This window comes from Simochromis diagramma, unplaced genomic scaffold, assembly GCF_900408965.1.
Source record: "Simochromis diagramma unplaced genomic scaffold, fSimDia1.1 OVJJ01000284.1, whole genome shotgun sequence".
Taxonomy (NCBI): Eukaryota; Metazoa; Chordata; class Actinopteri; order Cichliformes; family Cichlidae; genus Simochromis; species Simochromis diagramma.
Genome location: NW_024386871.1, coordinates 1,556,221 through 1,576,529, shown reverse-complemented (window position 1 = coordinate 1,576,529; position 20,309 = coordinate 1,556,221). Strand labels below are relative to the sequence as shown.

Here is a 20,309-nt window from a genome sequence, read left to right as displayed (position 1 = left end):
AGGAGAGACATTAATACCTAAATATTTAATATTTCCGGATTGCAGTGGGGCAGAGGAAGAATTATGGAAGGAGCAGTTAATGGGGAGAACTGTAGATTTTGGCCAGTTAATTGAATAATCTGAAACTCTTGAAAACCAGTTTATTAAAGTAATTACCTCAGAGAGGTTGGTTTGTGTGTTTTGCAGAAAGAGCAACACATCATCCGCATAGAGACTGATTTTATGTTCTATGTTCTTACATTTTATGCCCTTAATTGTTGTAGCCTGTCTAAATGCTGCTGCTAGAGGTTCGATAAAAATTGCAAAAAGTGAAGGGGAGAGTGGGCATCCCTGTCTGGTGCCCCTCAGGAGACAGAAGCTGGAGGATGTCTGGTCATTTGTTCTGATACGAGCCGTTGGGGAATTGTATAATATTCTTATCCAGTTTATGAAAGAGTTTCCAAAACCAAATTTGTGTAAAGTTGTGAATAAAAATTTCCAATTAACTCTGTCAAATGCTTTTTCTGCATCTAGAGATAATATTATGGTTTCGATATTTTTATCGTATGAGTAGTCTATTAAATTAAGTAATCTACGAGTGTTTGTTGAGGAGTGCCGACCTTTTATGAAACCAGTTTGGTCAGGATGAATTAAGCGGGGGGTCATTTTCTCTAATCTCTTTGAGAGAGCTTTGCAGATTATTTTAAGGTCTACATTTAAAAGAGAAATTGGACGATAGCTTGAGGGAAATAAACGGTCTTTGCCTGGTTTTAGCAGGAGACTAATGTTGGCAGAATTCATATTTGGTGGTAGTCTGCCCTTTTCCTCGATTTCCTGCAACATGCTGTGGAATACTGGTGCCAAAATTGTCCAGAATTCTTTGTAGAATTCTGCAGGGAAGCCGTCTGGGCCTGGAGCCTTATTATTGGGCATACTTATCAGGGCTTCCTGGAGTTCACTTGGCGTCAGTGGCGAATCCAGTTCCATTGCTTGACTGTCTAGTAATTTTGGAAGAGTTACGTTGTCAAGAAACAGATCAATTTCATTTTTAGATGGGTTTATTTGTGGTGAGTATAAAGTTTCATAGAAATCCCTAAAAATGTTGTTTATTCTTCCAGGGTCATATATTGTGTTCCCCGATAAATCTTTAGCAGCACATATAGTTATTTTTTCTTTATTTATTTTTAGCTGGTTAGCTAGAAATCGACCTGATTTGTTACTGTGTTCAAAATTCTGCAAGCGAAGTCTTTGTATAAGGAATTGTGTTTTTTTATTAATAGTTTCATTTAATTCTAGTTTTGTTTTGCATATTTTGTTCAATGTTTCCTGATCTTGGTTGCACGCGTAGGCTTCTTCTAGTGATTTGATGTTTTTTTCTAATTCCTGAATATTTTTGTTTTCTTCTTTCTTTTTGTGTGATGAGAAAGAAATTATTTTACCTCTCATCACAGCTTTCCCTGCTTCCCATAGAACAGAAGCAGATATTCCGGGAGTGTCATTAAAGTCTAAATATGAAGTCCATTCCTTTTTAAAGTATTTAATAAAGTCTTCATCTTTAAGTAGTGATATATTAAATCTCCAGTTTTTACTTGGCGTAGTATTATTCTTGTGCATTAGTGTTAAAGATACAGGAGCATGATCGCTGACAGCTATAGGGTGAATCTCAGTGTCTGAAATGTCACACAGCAGTGAGCTGCTGACCAAAAAATAATCCAGACGAGAGTAAGAGTGATGAACATGCGAGAAAAAAGTATATTCCTTACTGGTGGGGTGAAGAGAGCGCCATGCATCGCAAAGACCAAAGTCGTTCATATACTGTTTGATTATATTTGTGGACTGCCAATTGCGCTGAGTTCCTGTTGTGTTGAGCCTATCCATTTCTTCATTTAGTCCAAGGTTGAGGTCACCGCCAAGAATGAGTGTGCAATCAAGGTGTTCAGAGAGTGCACTAAAAAAACCGTGGAAGAATGAGGGTTCATCAACATTTGGACCATATATACTAACAATACATAGTTTTTTGTTCAGTATTGATAGTTTAATAATTAGAAATCTACCCTCTGGATCTATAACTGTATCGAGTACTGTAAAATTAACATTTTTATGTATTAAAATTGCTACTCCCCGTTGTCTAGAATTAAAACCGGCTGCAAACACGTTAGGAAACTCAGGTGTTTTAAGTTCGTTTAAACCTGTGACAGGTTTGTGAGTTTCTTGTAATAAAACAACATCTGCCTGTAGTTTTTTAAGCTGGTTAAATATTTTTAACCTCTTTCCTCTGGTGCCAGCTCCATTTACATTCCATGTGACAAACCTCAGCATGCCCTTAATTGTGCGTGTATGTCTAATGATGTATGCTGGGTGTTTCGTTTAGACAGGTGGAGAGAATGTGGAAACATCCCTTGTTTGTAAATAGAAAGAGAAAAAGAAGTGTGGTGAGAGGCTCCATAAGTCTGACTATGTGTGTGAATATTCACTAATATGAACAAGCGTGGTTTGCTTATGTGTCCTGCAAGTCTGTGCGTGCTGTGAGGCTGTTGTGAATGTGCTGCCGTTGAGCTGATGTGTTTGCGTGATCGTGTTGTGAAAATATGGAGAAATAGAGGGTGTTGTTTGTAGGTGAGTGGGGAAGTAGGTGACCACAGCAGTGAAAGACAAGAGAAAGAAAGAAACCACATGAACTGTGAGCGACAACAAAAAAAAAGAAACGAAACGGAAACATTCCAATTAAAGCAATGACGGAGGGTGACGGTGTTATATCTGCTATGACATCTTATTGATATTACTAGCTTAAACTCATGTTAGAGGAGAGAGTGTGAATGAATAAGAAAAGAGTGTAGCGGGTTCTTATCTGGAGTGCAGTTAATATAACCACGGTGTGGTGCCGAGGTCGCGGTAAAGCTGTCCGTCCACGTAGAGCCGGTCCACAGCGATGACAGCACGGGAGCCTTTCTGGATGAAGCTACGTCGAACTGGGAACAGGACCTTGCGTCGTTCCAGGATCTCTTTGGGGAACTGGTCGTTCACGCTGAAGTCCGTTCCTTTCAGCTCTCTGCCGCGACTCTTCACCTGTTCCTTCTGTTTGAATTGACTGAATTTGGCCACAATAGGCCGTGGTCTCCCGGTCCGCGACCGCGCGCCCCCCAAGCGATGTACTCTATCGAAGTCGATGTTCTTTACGGTGTCCTCCGGCAGCTTCAGGTGGATTTTAATGAAGTTTTTCACCGTTGCCTCTGCGTCCTCTCCGGCAGTTTCTGGAATACCAGAAAACACAAGATTATCTCTCATGCTACGGGCTTGTAGATCGATAACGGACTCTTTTATTTTTTTATTTTCAATGTTTAGCTGGGTCACGTTATCGGTGAGAGATTTGACCGACTCCCGTAGCGTGGTATTTTCAGCGGCAAGCGTTTCCACCTGCTGCTGGCTGAATTCCAGGGATTCTCTCAGAGATTTAAATTCCCGGTGTAAAATCTCCACCAGGGACAGCCTCGCATCGAAACTGGACAATCGCTTGTCGATTGACTCCAGGATTTCTGCGATGTCTTTGCCGGCAGGCGATGTTGTACCGGGGGAGTCTGCCTGGCGACTTCTCTTCGATGACGGCGTCTCAATTTTGGCCGGGGAAGATGCACTCTGGGCCTTATGCATTACTAAATCTTGAAAACAGCGGTCGATGTAATCTTGGAGAGCGTCTAAACTCTCCCCGTTGTCCTCCAGGGTGTTAGAGATGATAAAACAGATGTTGTTAGTTATATGACAATTGATTAGTATATTTGGTAATACTGAAGCTTGAAAAACCTTTGTTAAACTCTATGCTACCATTTGCTTTTTCTCCGCCAAAATCTCCGGCGTCTGACGTCACCTACAACATGGGTCGCTTACCTTGTCCGTCACTTGGAATTTTTAAGGTTGCGCGAACCATTGAATAGTTACAGTAACCGCAAGGGTGTATGCTTGGTGGAAAACACCATATCCCACAATTCATAGCACACCTCTGCCGAGTAAAACAATGGCGGCTACCTCTTCGTTTTATATGTTTTTTATTAGTGTTTCTAGGTCACAAAATAAACTTTTAAGATATTTTCAGGTGAGAATGTAGGTGTGTAAACTTCAAATAGCTGCTTGTTTTATCAAGACATCCCATATTAGCAAGTTCTCTTAGTGTTGCTGCTAGCCGGCTAGCTAGCTAGCGCGGCTAGCGACCCTTCGCTAAAAAGCACCCGGGCTTCGCTTACAGTGAGGCGGCTCTAACTCCTTTCACCCCCCGATCGCTCGCAAACAGTCTGTGTTTCAGTAGACTTATATTTCGTTTATATGGGCTGATGATGCTGGTCGATGTGGGAAAAATAAATGAGTTGTTTGGTGGTGGCTAACGCGGAGCTACAACAGAGGGCAGCTAGCCACCGGTGTATGTCTCTTTCCCCTCATATGCGGGGAAAGAGACATACAAGGCGGCGAGGGACCGGTGGTGGCTAACGCGGAGCTCAATCGCGGATAAGGGAAACCGAAGGCAGGAGAAGCAGGCGGCTGCCGGTCGGAGCGTGAGGTGAACTAAGAAGTTATGAACTGCACTCTATTTGGGTCAGCTATAAACTGAGTTTAGGTGTAGTTTATTTTCCTTGTGCTGACAGTTACAATAACTCGTTCTGCGTGCTAGCTAGCATGACAGCTGTGTGCACGCTAAGTTACTGATGTTGAACTTTATGACAGCCTCCCCTGTCATTCTCTGCCTGTTGAAACTTCAATCATGAAACTGATCAATGATCGGCTTTTCTCTCGTTTGTTTATTGCGCTAAACAACAGCAGCAGTTTAAGCTTGATCAGCTGTTGTTAGAATTCATTTGATTTTAATTTCTAGTATCAGCTGATGTTTGCTGGAGCCACAGCTGTAAAAAAAGGGCTGGTCGAAACCAGGAGATGTCCTTACTGAATCATCAGAGCTGAACTGGTGATGGAGAAACAGGTTTACCTTTTAGGTGACATGAATGAGTTGAAGGAAAGTTATCAACTGTTTCTGAGAGACAAATAACATCAAGCTCCTTTTTTTGTGTAGCTGACAGCTGGTAACTGTGCAGGGGCAGATCTAGCAAAGCTTTTGCCAGGTGGGGCATTAACAGGGAAAGGGGGACACAAAGATATACTTTTCTTTCTTGCTCTCATATAAAATATTTACCTTTTATTAAATAGTTATCTGAATCTTACAACCAAAGTTTGTATACTAATACACAAGATTGGCTGTAGACCATTGTTAATCATTCAGAACACTGTGTAAAAATAACAAAAAACAAAAAGTAAATGCAAAAGTGCATAAATATTTATTTTACGTGTTTGATGTGTGTGGCAGGGCGTGGTCTGCAGTGCCGCTGCAGGGGAGGGGGACCCACGGGTGTAAAGTCTGTGCTCTCTCGGCTGTTTTTTTTTGGTGTGTGTTGGGCTGTGAGTTGAAAAGCTACAGCCGGCTGTGTGGGTACACCAACCATGTGTGAAAAGTGGTCCATAACGTAATGCTTCAAAGCGTGTTCATGCAAACATTGTCGGGTCTGCTGTGGTACAATGGGACTTCTGCTCATGAACCTCTGTGCACAGCGTCTGCAAATTCGGGCTGTACAAAGTCACCTCATCTTTACACAAAACTGTAAGCTGTCATCTGTGAGGCGCGAGCCGTGTTTGTTTTTACCATAGTTCATGGTGGAGAATGGTTGCTCTGCTGAGTTTTGCTCTCTGTAGCCGTTTGAATGGCAAACTACACTGATTAGCAGCGGCATAGGCATGCTTAAAATTTCTTCTGAAATTTTCGCTTTCTACTAGGGCTGGGCCATATTATACCGTTCACGGTAATACCGGTATAATGTTAGGCAACGATAGGAAAATGAAATATCGCGATAGAATGGGAGTAAAACGCGCATGCGCAGTGCCTTTGTTTTCATACGCATGTGGCCGATTGTTGAGTGAAACAGATGAACCAGAATTAGTTTGTAAAAATGGTGCAACTTCAGTGATGTGGAACTGGTTTGGTGTTTGTCCGTCAGATACACGACAAAGCACATTTTTTTGCAGAACATGCAAGCGGCCGTCGTTATTGTCGTATTTGTCGGACTAAGATGCTCTTAAATCTGGGAGTAATCTGGGTCCTAAACTTTCCTTGCTGAAAGTTTAACCAAAAGGCATTTCCAGTAGAAATGGGCTGACATATCCTGAGCATAACCATGTATAATATCCACTGAAGTTAAAAAGAGGTGCTTTGCAACATTAAACTGCAGTGTGCAGTACGCATTTTTCGGACCATAAGGTGCACGGGATTATAAGGCACATTAAGCGAAACAAAGCAGTCAGATAAATCAAACTTTATTAAACTCATTCTTCTTGCTTCCTCCACTTCTGTACCATTGATTCATTAATGTTGAATTCTCTGGCAGCTGCTCTATTCCCATGTTGTTGCAGTATATTAATGTACATAAAAACCAGCTTCTTGTTTAAGTGAAAATAAATGGAAGGTTGTCTTTTTGCGCTAGTAATGTTGTGGAGTTGTATTTTGTCTCGCATCAATTATATCGTCAGTTATATCGTTATCGCAAATTTTCAAATATATATCGTGATAAATATTTTTGGCCATATCGCCCTGCTCTACTTTCTAGTATTTATTTCTAAAAATGACTTTGAATCCTGATAAAAATGCAAAATCATGGGTTAAAAATGAAAACAAGAGAACTAAGAATGTATTAATATTTGTTGACAGAAAAACAGAAACTGTATATGTGCCAACCAAAGTGCCATTTTAATTGCACTGGGACTGTCTGTGGTCATGATGGTTGAACCTCCAACCACTTTCCCAGCTTAGCCTCAGAGTGCTGCTGCTACTGTAGCAGCCGCTCTTCTCCTCTGTACTCGTCAGGACTTGCGTTGTCACAGCTGGGGATCCCAGGCCCTGCTGGAGAGGAGAGCCTAGTCTGGATGCTGACCTGCTGCCTGTAATTATTAGCCTTTTTCAGGCTCTTCTCCACAGGACGTCTGTCTTTTTCAGGGACAATCTTCATCCACAAATTCATAAAGTCCTTGTGAAGGGTCAGTTTCTTGATGATTGTTCGCCCATGGTACCTGTGGAAGATTACAGTTGTCATTAATTGTGTAAACTCACAGAAAATAAAACATTGATGCACTTCAAACCCATTTAAAAGTACCCACCTGGCTTCAGGTGCAGCATCCCCTGCCATTCTAGAGGCAGCAATTAGAAACCTTTCAGTGAAGCTTCCTGCTTTCAGGGTGACGGCTGCTCCAACTTTGTCAGCCAGCTGGTGCAGGTGTTGAGCTGTGCTATTCCTCACTGCGGCACAGCGGTGGCTGAGCAAGGACAATATTAGACACACAACTCAGTGAACATGATCTCTCTTTCATGTCTTCTAATAAAATCACTACAGCTTCTTCTCTCCTCTTACGTCAGTCCTGTGTTAAACAGAGCGCTCAGAATCCGTCCATGGCTGCAATTTTCCACCATGGCATCAAGCGCCAGATTGACCTCCTGATGAAGAAAGTTGTTGTTGGTCTGTGCAAGCTTCAGCAATAGAGCTCGGCCTGTTGTTTCAACTTCTGGGTCCATTGTTTTCTGGAGCTGAATGTAGAGCTCATCGATGGTATGTATGGCCTCACAGGCTATTGCTGAGTGTTGGTTTTTCACCTAAAATGTGAGTGAAAATCATCAGTTGAGGCTGTAGTATGCACTTGAAGGGAAACTAGCTGCATGAAACACATATAAGAAACATAAAGTGTGCAATACCTCCTCAGTGAGGACCAGACACACTTCATGCAGTTTAGTCTTCAGGATGTCCGAGTGGTGCTTTGCCAGAGACTGAATAGTTTGCAACCCCTGTCTTTTCTTAATCCTGTATTTACACAACACAACATTGAACATGACTTCAGGAACACCACAAATAACACAGCCACATTATGCAGCACTGTTTCTGTGCAGTATTTAATGTCTCCTTACTACGTTTCTTACCAGTCGTCTGAAGACAGCAGACTAAAGCTGTGGGACAGGCTCTTAACAGGTGTAGCTAGAGGCGGGAGTTTGACCCTGCTCTCTCTTGGATTATTCTGACTGCACTGACTGTCTGCTTCCTTGTCTGATAATCAACGAGGTTAGTAAAGAGAAACTGTAATTTCTTCTAATTCGAAGCATTGTACATGATGCAGTGATTAATTGTTCATTAAAATCTTTTTAAAAAATCTCTTAATTTAAAGTTTGATTATTCAGCATCTTCTACAGTTACTGAGGAAAACCGCTTACCATCTATAGGGACGACTTTTGCACAGCACAGCAGCGTCCCAAGCCGAGGTCCTCGTTTTTGCGGTATGGGAACTGTTGGAGGTTTTGGAGTCAAAGGCTTTACTGCAGTAAATGTTTTGGTTGGTACTGTGTGTCCAGGTGAGGTCACAATCCCATCCTGGAAATGCTGCAGTTTTTCCAAAATAGGCCCAAATTTGTCTTTTACTGTCAAGACTCTTATTCCACAAATGACCTTCGTGTCTGTTTAGACAAAAAATAAATAACTACAAATTGACATCTTACTAAAAGAAACAACAACGATAAACATTTTTCTTCCTGATTTTTTTTTTCTTCAAAAAAGCATATAAAATGAATGGACAGCAAGAATATGTGTAATTTAGCATTAAAATAGATAATCTACAGTGTCAAATTTTAAAATCTAAACTAACTGATTAACAGCAGGTGTAACCACTAAAGAAAAGCATCACCATTGAACTGACCTGCTCCTAAATGTTTAGCAGAGAAAACAGGCAATTGCGATGGACAAGCTGCTCGAGGAGGTGGAGGAACTGGAGTGAGCGGTGTCATCTCAACAGGACTAACAATGAGAGGAATGGCCCTCAGATCACTTGGTGTGTGTGTGTGTCTGCAGAGCTGAGGCTACTCAGACTTCTGTCAGGGTCCTCCTGATTCCAAAAGGGGTCATCCAACCAGGGACTTAAGTTCCTGCTTCTCTGGACTCTCTGTGGAGAGCCTGCGCATTGCTTAGGTAAAGGTGGGAGTCGCACAGCATAATCTCTGGGTCTCTGTGCGATATGCAATGTGTCTGCCTGTTGAAAGAACACATTTGTCTTACTGCTCTGAGCTTTGTGAAAGTCCAGGATCCTGGACTCTGTGGTGAAGCGCTGACAGTTGCTCTGTCTACAGCAGGGGTGCCCAATCCCGGTCCTCGAGAGCTACCGTCCTGCAGCTTTTAGATGCATCCTTGTTCCCACACACCCGAATCAAATGAATGGCTTGTTATCAGGCCTTTGCCAAACATGATGGCATGCTGAAGAGATCAAACCATTTGATTCAGCTGTGTTGGAGTAGGGATGCATCTAAAAGCTGCAGGATAGTAGCTCTCGAGGACTGGGATTAGGCAGGCCTGGTCTACAGTGACTTACACAAAAATTACACTGTGCAAAGCAGCAAAATATAACACATCTCTCAGAAACGTTTACATTTGAACAGCAGAGAAGTCAAGAATGAGTATGTTTAGTTACTTACATCTCCACCTGTGCATTTTCTCTGAATCAAATCTTGAAAGCGATGGAAAAAGTTATCTGATGTCTTTTTAGGCATGACTGAGATAAAAAGTGAACAAATTGTTTAGAAACAGAAAGTTTGTGAGTGCTTCTCAGTGTGTGAGTGACAAGTTCTAACTCAGCTGCTCAGTAAATCACCGTTATGATGATGTCATATGGAACTCACAGAGCATTTTGTGCATTTTTTGAAAATATTCATATATATACACTATTTTGTGTTTTTACAAAAATATCAGACATGTCTAAGTCAAAGGCAGCTTATGATCTCTAATTATGATCTTTAATCAACAAATTTAAATAGACGTCCTAATCACAGCTTCTAAAACTAGACAACACTATACTGATAAATTCATATAAAACAGCAAAAAGGAGATAAAAGCACTGTCATAAACAGAGAAATAAGTACAGTAAATAAATAAATACAGTTTTTAAGAAATACAGAAAAAAACGTGTGTCATTTGCTACAACAACGACAACAAAATAGCAGTTTGGACAAAGCTGTTTCTTCAAGCTTCGCCTGCATTTAGGGGCTGCAAACCTCTGTCCCAAAGGAAGAAGCTGAAATCCTCCAATAAGGGGTGGGAGTCATTTAAAGTAGAGTAACTCATCCTCTACAACTGCCTAGTATTCAAGGACTCTATGTTAAGATGCTCTAACATGGTACAGTACCTTCAGAAACGCCCCAAATTTCTTATATACTGAAAATTAAATCTCTTCTCAGGAACCTTTTCTCGATTCAGTAGAAGTAGATCTAGTTTTCCATTGCTATGCTTCTGTCCATCCTAATACCACTGGAGCTTTTTTCTTTTTTGTAATGTATATCATGGTCTCCCAGTAAAACACACAGCTCACATCAGCACGAGTATCATGTTGCTTTCAAGGCTGCACACTCTGTCATGTCATGTAAGCGCATCTTTTTTTCCACATAATTTTGGTGGTTGAGGGCGGAGGGTTGGGGGTTTATCTAGACAGCATGTATTGCTGGGCACACTTGAGCTGATGCTCAAGGTAAGGCGTATAGTATTACAGCGAAGAGCCGCGGAGAGAATTGCAGATGTCACAGAAGCGTCAGAATCCATTAATATCTTTGCTTTATTTTGTTTCTGAGAGTTTTTTGGGAGGCGGACTGGAATAAATGTTTCACTGACCTAAAAAGGGAGTCTCTCCTTGCTGTTTACATGAAGACCTTGTGTCTGCAAAGAGTTACGTTTACAGGAGAGTGACAGCCATGCAGTCATGGAATTATACAGTTGATTTTAAATGGTCTTTGTTGCCAACTTGGTTCTGAAATATAGCAGACTGCATAACCATCAGCTGAAAGATTACCAAAGCCCCGCCCTCATGCGTCCATTCAGCCTTGTAGCTAAATTTTACAGATCTACAAGAAAATTTTAATAAAGGGAGCAGCTGTGTGATTTCTGTCTTTTAAAAACTTTTTTATATGGGCTAAATATTCCGACTTTTAGACGTTTTACTAAGTCAAATGTCTTTCTTTCCTGTTTTCATTATCTGCAGCTTTGTCTTGGATTAAAAGTCTGTTCTGTTCATTCAAATTCCATTGTTTTCATTCAAACTCTGTTCTGTACATTCTAATTCCGTTGTTTTCATTCAAACTCTGTTCTGTACATTCTAATTCCGTTGTTTTCATTCAAATTCCGTTGTTTTCATTCTAATTCTGTTGTTTGTTTTTAAATTCCATTGTTTTCATTCTAATTCCGTTGTTTTCATTCAAACTCTGTTCTGTACATTCTAATTCCGTTGTTTTCATTCTAATTCTGTTGTTTTCATTCAAATTCCATTGTTTTCATTCAAACTCTGTTCTGTACATTCTAATTCCGTTGTTTTCATTCTAATTCTGTTGTTTGTTTTTAAATTCCATTGTTTTCATTCAAATTCCGTTGTTTTCATTCAAATTCTGTTCTGTACATTCTAATTCCGTTGTTTTCATTCAAATTCCGTTGTTTTCATTCAAATTCCGTTGTTTTCATTCAAATTCTGTTCTGTACATTCTAATTCCGTTGTTTTCATTCAAACTCTGTTCTGTACATTCTAATTCCGTTTTTTTCATTCAAACTCTGTTCTGTACATTTCAATTCTGTTGTTTTGATTCAAATTCCATTGTTTTGATTCAAATTCTGTTCTGTACATTCTAATTCTGTTGTTTTCATTCAAACTCTGTTCTGTACATTCTAATTCCGTTGTTTTCATTCAAACTCTGTTCTGTACATTCAAATTCCATTGTTTTGATTCAAATTCTGTTCTGTACATTCTAATTCCGTTGTTTTCATTCAAACTCTGTTCTGTACATTCTAATTCCGTTGTTTGAATCCAAACTCTGTTCTGTATATTCTAATTCCGTTTTTTTCATTCAAATTCTTATTTTTATTTTTAAATTCCGTTGTTTTCATTCTAATTCTGTTGTTTTCATTCAAATTCCGTTGTTTTCATTCAAATTCTGTTCTGTACATTCTAATTCCGTTGTTTTCATTCAAACTCTGTTCTGTACATTCTAATTCCGTTGTTTTCATTCAAACTCTGTTCTGTACATTCTAATTCCGTTGTTTTCATTCAAACTCTGTTCTGTACATTCTAATTCCGTTGTTTTCATTCAAACTCTGTTCTGTACATTCTAATTCCGTTGTTTTCATTCAAACTCTGTTCTGTACATTTTAATTCTGTTGTTTTGATTCAAATTCCATTGTTTTGATTCTAATTCTGTTGTTTTCATTCAAATTCCATTGTTTTGATTCAAATTCTGTTCTGTTCATTCCAATTCCGTTGTTTTCATTCAAACTCCGTTCTGTACATTTCAATTCTGTTGTTTTGACTCAAATTCCATTGTTTTGATTCAAATTCCATTGTTTTGATTCAAATTCTGTTCTGTACATTCTAATTCCGTTGTTTTCATTCAAACTCTCTTCTGTACATTCTAATTCCGTTGTTTTCATTCAAACTCTGTTCTGTACATTCTAATTCCGTTGTTTTCATTCAAACTCTGTTCTGTACATTCTAATTCTGTTGTTTTCATTCAAATTCCATTGTTTTCATTCAAACTCTGTTCTGTACATTCTAATTTCGTTTTTTTCATTCAAACTCTGTTCTGTACATTTTAATTCTGTTGTTTTGATTCAAATTCCATTGTTTTGATTCAAATTCCATTGTTTTGATTCAAATTCTGTTCTGTACATTCTAATTCCGTTGTTTTCATTCAAACTCTGTTCTGTACATTCTAATTCCGTTGTTTTCATTCAAACTCTGTTCTGTACATTCTAATTCTGTTGTTTTCATTCAAATTCCATTGTTTTGATTCAAATTCTGTTCTGTACATTCTAATTCCGTTGTTTTCATTCAAACTCTGTTCTGTACATTTTAATTCTGTTGTTTTGATTCAAATTCCATTGTTTTGATTCAAATTCCATTGTTTTGATTCAAATTCTGTTCTGTACATTCTAATTCCGTTGTTTTCATTCAAACTCTGTTCTGTACATTCTAATTCCGTTGTTTTCATTCAAACTCTGTTCTGTACATTCTAATTCCGTTGTTTTCATTCAAACTCTGTTCTGTACATTCTAATTCCGTTGTTTTCATTCAAACTCTGTTCTGTACATTCTAATTCCGTTGTTTTCATTCAAACTCTGTTCATTCTAATTCCGTTGTTTTCATTCAAACTCTGTTCTGTACATTCTAATTCCGTTTTTTTTCATTCAAACTCTGTCCTGTACATTTCAATTCTGTTGTTTTGATTCAAACTCTGTTCTGTACATTTTAATTCTGTTGTTTTGATTCTAATTCCGTTGTTTTCATTCAATCTTTGTTCTGTACATTCTAATTCCGTTTTTTTCATTCAAACTCTGTCCTGTACATTTCAATTCTGTTGTTTTGATTCAAATTCCATTGTTTTGATTCAAACTCTGTTCTGTACATTCTAATTCTGTTGTTTTCATTCAAATTCTATTCATTTCATTCTAATTCCATTCTTTTTAGTGAAATTCCGTTGTTTTCATTCAAATGCTTTTGTTTTCATTCTAATTCTACTCTTTTTATTCAAATTCCGTTGTTTTCATTAGCCCTTGTGCTCCCCTTTGGGGCAGCTCCGGACCCCGGGGGTCCCAGAGTACCCCTGGGTCGCATTTCACAGGCCGCACATCAGGGTTGGCTCCCGCGCCCCGTACACCCACGTTTCCCTCCCTGAATGGCACTCCCGTTTCAATTTTTCTCCTTGTTTCGGGCAGGCTCTATGACGTTCGTCCATGGGAGGCCGCTGTTAACCCTTGTGCTCCCCTTCGGGGCAGCCCCAGACCTCGGGGGTCCCAGAGTACCCCACCCTCAGTAGAGACAGGTGAATGAAAATGAAAAAAAACCAGAACGATCATTTGTGGTCGTCAACTGCCCCAGAGCGATTCTAATGGGTTTCGTCAGGGGATCGGGAAAGAAAACGTAGCACTTGGGGGCCGCGCACAGAAGCTGCTGCGGCAGTGTGGGGGTCATTGATACCCCAGTACATGAAAATGAAGCATAATCACAATAATGATAATAATAATAAGAAGAAGAAGAAGAAGAAAATACAACACACAGACGCTTCTGAGTTTTATTTTATTTTACTTGAAATTACACTCACGATACAACTGAGGCAATCTGGAAGGCAAAATAAAAGTCAACAACGGGGTGTAATCAGCCTTTCAAGACAAACGAATCTCAGTAGATATGTCAAGAACAGGTTTACATGAAAAAAAAAAAAGGTTTACATGAAAAAATATCAACAAACTGTCCGTGTTTCAGGCGCTCGGTGCTGTACAGCGCCTCCTGTGGACGAACGTCATAGAGCCTGCCCGAAACTAGGAGAAAAATTGAAACGGGAGTGGCAGCCACAGAGGGAAATGATTACCTATCCAGGCCATACCATTTAGGGACATGCGCAATAGGGAGGGTGCGTTTTTAAAACGCCCCCCCTCCCCCCCGGGGCTGTATTTTTGATTACAATATCAACAAACTGTCCGTGTTTCAGGCGCTCGGTGCTGTACAGCGCCTCCGGTGGCTGTGAATACATGATAAAAATGTCACCGTAGGATGTGTGCGTTGAAAGAATCAGCCTTTCGTGACAAACGAATCTCAGCAATCTCCTTTGTAACACTCTGTGACCAGCCGCAGCTGGCCGATTTTCACCACATCCTCTCCCACCAGTTTGTCGTAGGCCTCGGTGATGGCGTCGAAGATTTTCCTCGCCGATTTCAGCTCATGCAACAGCGTCTCCGCCACGGTGCCGACCTTGACGTCGTCCGCTTCCATGTTGCAGTACTCGTTAATCACCGTTAATCAGGTCGAGTAGGTGATACACCGCAGTTTTCACAGTATCGACGAGTAAAGAAGACGCCCAACCGTCAAGCTCGGCGTCTTGCCGCTCGCTCGCCGCCGCCGCACCACACTCCGCGTCGGACAGTATCTCCCCCTCTTCCGAGGAACTGTCAGTTGAGCCGTCCGAGGAACGGTCCTCCTCGTCGCGACGCAGGGGTGCAGAGTCCATCTTTTTCTATTTTTTTTTTTGTTGTTTTGTTGTTATAGCGACTTCATAGAACAGCTACAGCATAGGCAAACATTCAGTGAGTAAGTAAGTAAGTAAGTAAGTACATAGACTGCATTGGATCTAGAAATCCTAGAAAACAAGTGAAATGAAACTCAGCCTTCATAGTTTAACAAGGAGAAACGGGGTGGGTTTAGCTAAGCGAACATTGACCGTGTACAATTTAATTGAGAATATCCAAGGGCTCCACCGAGCCCCATGAGAACATAAGATGTAAAGTACGCTCCTGCGCCTAATAATCCCAAGGAGGGGAGGCCGAAGAATTTACACCGCTCCTTCAATTCGATCCTCTCCTCTTCTTCCCTTTTTCTTTGTTCTTCCTCCTTTCTCCCCTTCAGCCTTTCTCCTTCGAGTTTCTTCTGGGCCCCCTTATACATCTTGTCGGTGTAGTGGTTTCCTCCACTGAAATCCACCATTTCATCTATTTCATCCAGAAGACAGCCCCGGAGTGTCGATGACAGCGATATTTCTTCCGTCTTTTCCCTCTGCCTCTTTTCTGAGACAGCCATCGGTGACAGACTCAGGCAAAACGTCTTCTTTGAAAGCGATCGCATCCCCCAGGATGGTGTTTCCGGACGCACTCTTTCCCGATCCTGTTTTACCGGCCAGAAGGAGTCTCAGTTCTTCACGGGTCGCAGAGCCTGCGGGGTTGGGGAAATGATGGTAACATTTGAATCATTCCAGAAAAAAACCCCCATAAAACACTACGTTACACTAGGCTATTCTTTTGTTATCTTTGTATTGATGTTGACAGCAAGCAGTTTGTCCACATAAAGCGAGTACCACAAGCAGCACACAACCCTGGGATTGCACTTTGCCTTTGTATCGATGTTGACAGCGAGCAGTTTGCCCAGATAACGCCAGTAGCACAAGTAGCACACATCCCTGGATCCGGCCTTTGGTCGCCAACATTTTCAGTAAGCTAAGAAAAGAAGAAAGAAAAAAGAGGTGAAATTAAGGCACATTCAAGGAAAGTATTTCAGATCAGATTAGCAAGTTAAACCACACTGAAAATACACGTTGAATAAACCATGGCCCCAAACTGGTTGGTTGTCCCATGTGTTTCCCCCGTAGCTGCTCCGGGCGCACACACAATGAGCCCTGGTTTCACGACGCAGGCGTAGCAACAACCTCCTTCTACTCCTCAATGCCTCCTGTGTGTGTGTGTGTGTGGGGGAGGTACTGGGTTCCTCAAAGACGGTGGTGTTCGCAAAACCCGCCCTCCCCAAAGCTAAGGGCTTGCCAGCGGGGCCCGTGAGAGTGAGGGTCCGAGGTCCAAACGGAGGGCTGTGTTCACGTAACCCGCCCTCCGCAGACCTAAGCGTACGCTACCGAGGCGCTTGAGAACGATGTAGAGGGAGCAAGGATGATGAGGAGGCAAGGAGTGTCTGAAGTCCAAACGGAGGGCGGTGGTCGCGTATTAGGCAGGCCACAGAGCTACTCTTTCACTAGCGAGGCGCTTGAGAACGATGTAGAGGGAGTAAGGAGTACGAGGAGCAACGGAGAGCCCGAGGTCCAACTGGAGGGCGGTGTTCGTGTAATAGGCAGGCCAAACAGCTTCTCTTTCACTAGCGAGGAGCATGACCCCCCCCTTCTTTTTTTTTTTTTGGTCCAGGGGGCACAAGGGTTAAAGGCTTTAAGGATTCATTCCTGTTAGGGTTGGTGGTCATTAATTTTCTGTCAGCTCTGTTTGTTTCTGCTTGGTGATTTATTTATTTATTTTCATTTGTTTGTGTGCACCCCAGGTTCTTTCTGCGGTTGAACGACTATGGCTCGGCCATCCACATCCTGGTTTTATCCCATGGCAATGACGAAGCCTTTCAGCTGGCGCAGCATCACACACAGATGGAGCAGACATCATCGGTGAGCCTGTTTCAGGAAATCTGAACTGTGTTTCCCTTTTGCTGTGTTTGCTCGAGGCCCGAGCTGTTTTCTCTTTGTGTCATTCTGTTTAATTATGCGTAGTTTTCACTGTTGTTTCATGGCTGGTGGGTTTTGTGTTCATCAGGCTCTGAGGCCACACAGGAGGACTATCAGAGCATCGCTCTCTACTTTGACGGAGAGAAGAAACACCTGCAGGCTGGCAAGTTCTTTCAGAAGTGTGGACAGTACAGCAGAGTAAGAGCAATGAATTCACTCATCAGTCATGTTTAGTTTTATGACTCCTGTTATTCAAACGGCTCTTTTAATTCTGGACAACTGTCAGGCGCTGAAGCACTTCTTGTTGTGCCCTAACACCGAAGACAACCTGGCGATCGAGATGGCGAACGGCATGCCCCCAGGGATTCCCAAGAGGGGGGTGGAAGAGAATCCCACCGGATGGATCAAAGAAATACGACACTTGGCAATGGGAATATGACAACGACCGCGGAATGCATATGAGGCAAGATATGCAAGAACCGACATGGCCTGCGGATCCACCAGGCCAAAATGAAGTGTGAGGAGAAGGTGTTGGCATCACAGTGCGCAGGAAGCACACCTGGTGAGACGAAGGAGGAACCAGGCCCGGAGTCACCCCACACTCCCCGGAGCCTCCAGGTGATGCAGGCCCCTGAAGCTCACAAGTCATCAGAACATCGTCGGGTGCAGTGGCCTCAAGCTAGCAAGGAGAAGGAGTGGCTCCAGTTCGACGAAGACGTTGATAAAGCTCATGAGAGAAAGAGGGCAAAGTATTCCGAGTTAGTGGAAGAGTGTCGGAGTAATGACTGGCGGGCAAGATGCCAACCCATCGAAGTGGGATGTCGAGGATTCGCGGGTCAATCCCTTTGCAGGGCATACAAAATGCTAGGCGTCGTAGGGGCTAACCAGCGAAGAGCCGTCAAGTTGGTCACCAACGCAGCAGAAGCAGAACTTTGTTCCAGGTTGCTGGAGAGGGAGACATCGTGTCCCATGTGCTCCGAGTGTCTGAGTGCCAGTCAGGTTAAAAAGATCTCCGACTCTTCAAAATAAATGTTCAACTCTTTTTTTTTTTCCCAAAAATATGTTTGTTTGTTTGTTTTTTAAATAAAGTTATAGACCTCTCCAATCCAGTGAACTACATGCGCCCAAGCACTCAGGATGAAATACTGTGAACTTACTGTAAAAATGAATTACCATGTGTTCTATTGTAAATATCTCCTCTGAATACATGCAGTCATTTTACCATCTGCTTCGGACAATCTCGCTCTTACATATTAAATTGAATTAAATAAAAAAGAACTTTTTCATTAGGCAAAAATCTTCGGTGCTGTTAAAGAATACACGGTGACTCACTTTTCTGGGGGGGGTTTTTTTGAGAAAGTGTTGTTTCATATTAGATCAGCGGCAGTGATGTCACCGTACTCGATCGTACCACAGGTAAGTAAGAATCTGAATCTGTAGATTTTTTTATATTATTTTTCTAATTTAAAATGCAAAAAATACCGAAAGAGTTGCTTTTAGCAGTTCTATGGGTTAAGATGAGCAATTTCGTGGAACAGCGAATGACTTGACATTTAAGTGCATATATCTTGCCACACCACATCATCATAATCAATAAATAGCAGACCGATCATCTATGCTGCAAATGCAAATGAAATACAAATGGACAGTAAACAGGGTTTATCTAAATCGTTACACTACACCAACCCTTTACAGTTCACAAAGGGTTTTAATGTATATATTCATACTTGTATTTAAAACAAGTCAAACTTGCATCAACACAAATAAAATCCTCTCCACCTGTCTATGGTAGCCAGTCCTCAAAATATCTCCCAATGTGGCAACACAGATAAAGAGAACACTGGCGTATAAGGTGCTTCTGAATTCTGAATGCTTTTTTTTTCTCAACAGGTTCTTCAGCAATCAGCCTATTATTGCTTCCTACATCTGATTTTTGAGAAACTCCTAAAGGCACATTTAAGAGCCACGTTACTGTGTTTGTATCTGTTCTTACTGCTGTCCTTATTGGTCTGTCTCTCTGTTTCTATCTGCATATTTGTCTCTTTAACTCTTCATCTTTTTTGTTTTTGTCAGTGTGCTTGTTAACCTATAATTTGCCTTTTGTCTCTCTGCTGCCTTTTCTGTGTGTAATAACATGACACGCCCCAAATTCAGGCCCTGTACATCTTGCCAGATTCCCAATCAGGCAAGCAGAAGAACCTGCTGTGTCTGCTTCGGAAGTCTGTCCATCAAAAAAAAGCTAAAAGAAAAAGTAGAATCATTGGATAGCCAGTGGGGTCAAGTGTCCTGAAAAACAGAAATGTTGGCCAGATAATTGATTCTGCCCGTATTGCAGTAAGTAAAAATTATTTTGTATCATATATTATCATTAAGCTGTTATAAGATGTTGCTGGCACATTAACACAGCTCATCATATGTGCTTTTGAGAACGTGCAACAATAATTTATCTACTATTTTTTTTTCCAAATCTCTTTACTTGGTTTCCCAGTTTTCTTTTCCATAAAGATGACAAAGATTCAAATATAACTGATTACATATATACAGTAAAAATTGAACAGAATAAAATACAACAAACAACAAAAGAAAGCTGGACAGAGAATGTTATTTATCGGACTACCAATGAGGCTCAGTGATAGTTTATATCTGTGCTGTATTGAAGAGATCTATAAAAGGTTGCCAGGTTGAATGGAATTCTTCCAACCTCCCCCTAAGTAGGAGTTTAATTCTTTCCAGCTGCAAATGTCTCATTACATCTTGTATTAACGCTGATGTGATAGGATGCACTTTTTGTTTCCAGTTTAGTAAAATTAAACGGCTTCACTCCAAATAAAGCACAGATTGGGTCTGGTTTAAGTGGGGGTTTTTTTAGAATCTTAGACAAGGTTTGAAAGACATTATTCCAGTATGTTGTTATACAGGGACAATTCCAAAACATATGCGCCAATGAAGCAGGTTTCTGTTTACATCTTTCGCAGGACGAGTTTACATTGAGGAACATTTTTGACAGTTTTCATTTTCAGTTGCGGATGATAAAGGATTCAGAAAGTTTATTCATGCAGGCCCATATGACAGAGATTATGCATGTTGTTTTTGTTTTCATATTTTAATTTATATTTAATTGTGTTGTGTTTTGCAGTATTTTGTGTTGTTTCACTTTAAATTTGTAAAAGGAAAAAGCTGAACATTTAAATAGTTCAAAGTTGAAATGTGAATAGTTGATTTTTGCATTATATGATTTATTTATTACATTTTATGTGGAGGGAAT

At 41.0% G+C, this 20,309-nt stretch overlaps 1 protein-coding gene and 1 long non-coding RNA gene across 3 annotated transcripts; both read right to left on the bottom strand.

The window, feature by feature from the left end:
* Window positions 1–5,626: 5,626 nt before the first annotated feature.
* Window positions 5,627–18,782, bottom strand: LOC120733395. The gene is made up of 3 exons (XR_005695817.1): window positions 18,772–18,782; window positions 15,656–15,657; window positions 5,627–5,783 (listed from the first exon to the last, which is right to left on the bottom strand). It is a non-coding gene; the product is annotated as an uncharacterized LOC120733395 (long non-coding RNA).
* LOC120733394 (TOG array regulator of axonemal microtubules protein 1-like) lies at window positions 6,734–9,829 on the bottom strand. 2 transcript variants are annotated; one of them, XM_040031540.1, is made up of 8 exons: window positions 9,509–9,829; window positions 8,740–9,069; window positions 8,261–8,500; window positions 7,973–8,096; window positions 7,751–7,856; window positions 7,413–7,651; window positions 7,162–7,317; window positions 6,734–7,074 (listed from the first exon to the last, which is right to left on the bottom strand). In XM_040031540.1, the coding sequence occupies exons 2-8, from the start codon at window positions 8,825–8,827 to the stop codon at window positions 6,834–6,836; spliced, it is 1,194 nt and encodes a 397-aa protein (XP_039887474.1). In that variant the 5' UTR covers window positions 8,828–9,069; window positions 9,509–9,829; the 3' UTR covers window positions 6,734–6,833. The 2 variants fall into 2 exon arrangements, with proteins under 2 accessions (XP_039887474.1, XP_039887473.1); XM_040031539.1 differs by lacking the exon at window positions 9,509–9,829 and having other exon boundaries at window positions 8,740–9,266.
* Window positions 18,783–20,309: the final 1,527 nt, after the last annotated feature.

Coding starts and splice junctions, on each gene's coding strand:
- LOC120733394 (XM_040031540.1), bottom strand. CDS start 8,827: ATGACACCGCTCACTCCAGTTCCTCCACCTCCTCGAGCAGCTTGTCCA. Junction 8,097..8,260: donor AAAAGTCGTCCCTATAGATG/GTAAGCGGTTTT, acceptor GTTGATTATCAG/ACAAGGAAGCAGACAGTCAG. Junction 7,857..7,972: donor CTGCTGTCTTCAGACGACTG/GTAAGAAACGTA, acceptor GTGTAAATACAG/GATTAAGAAAAGACAGGGGT.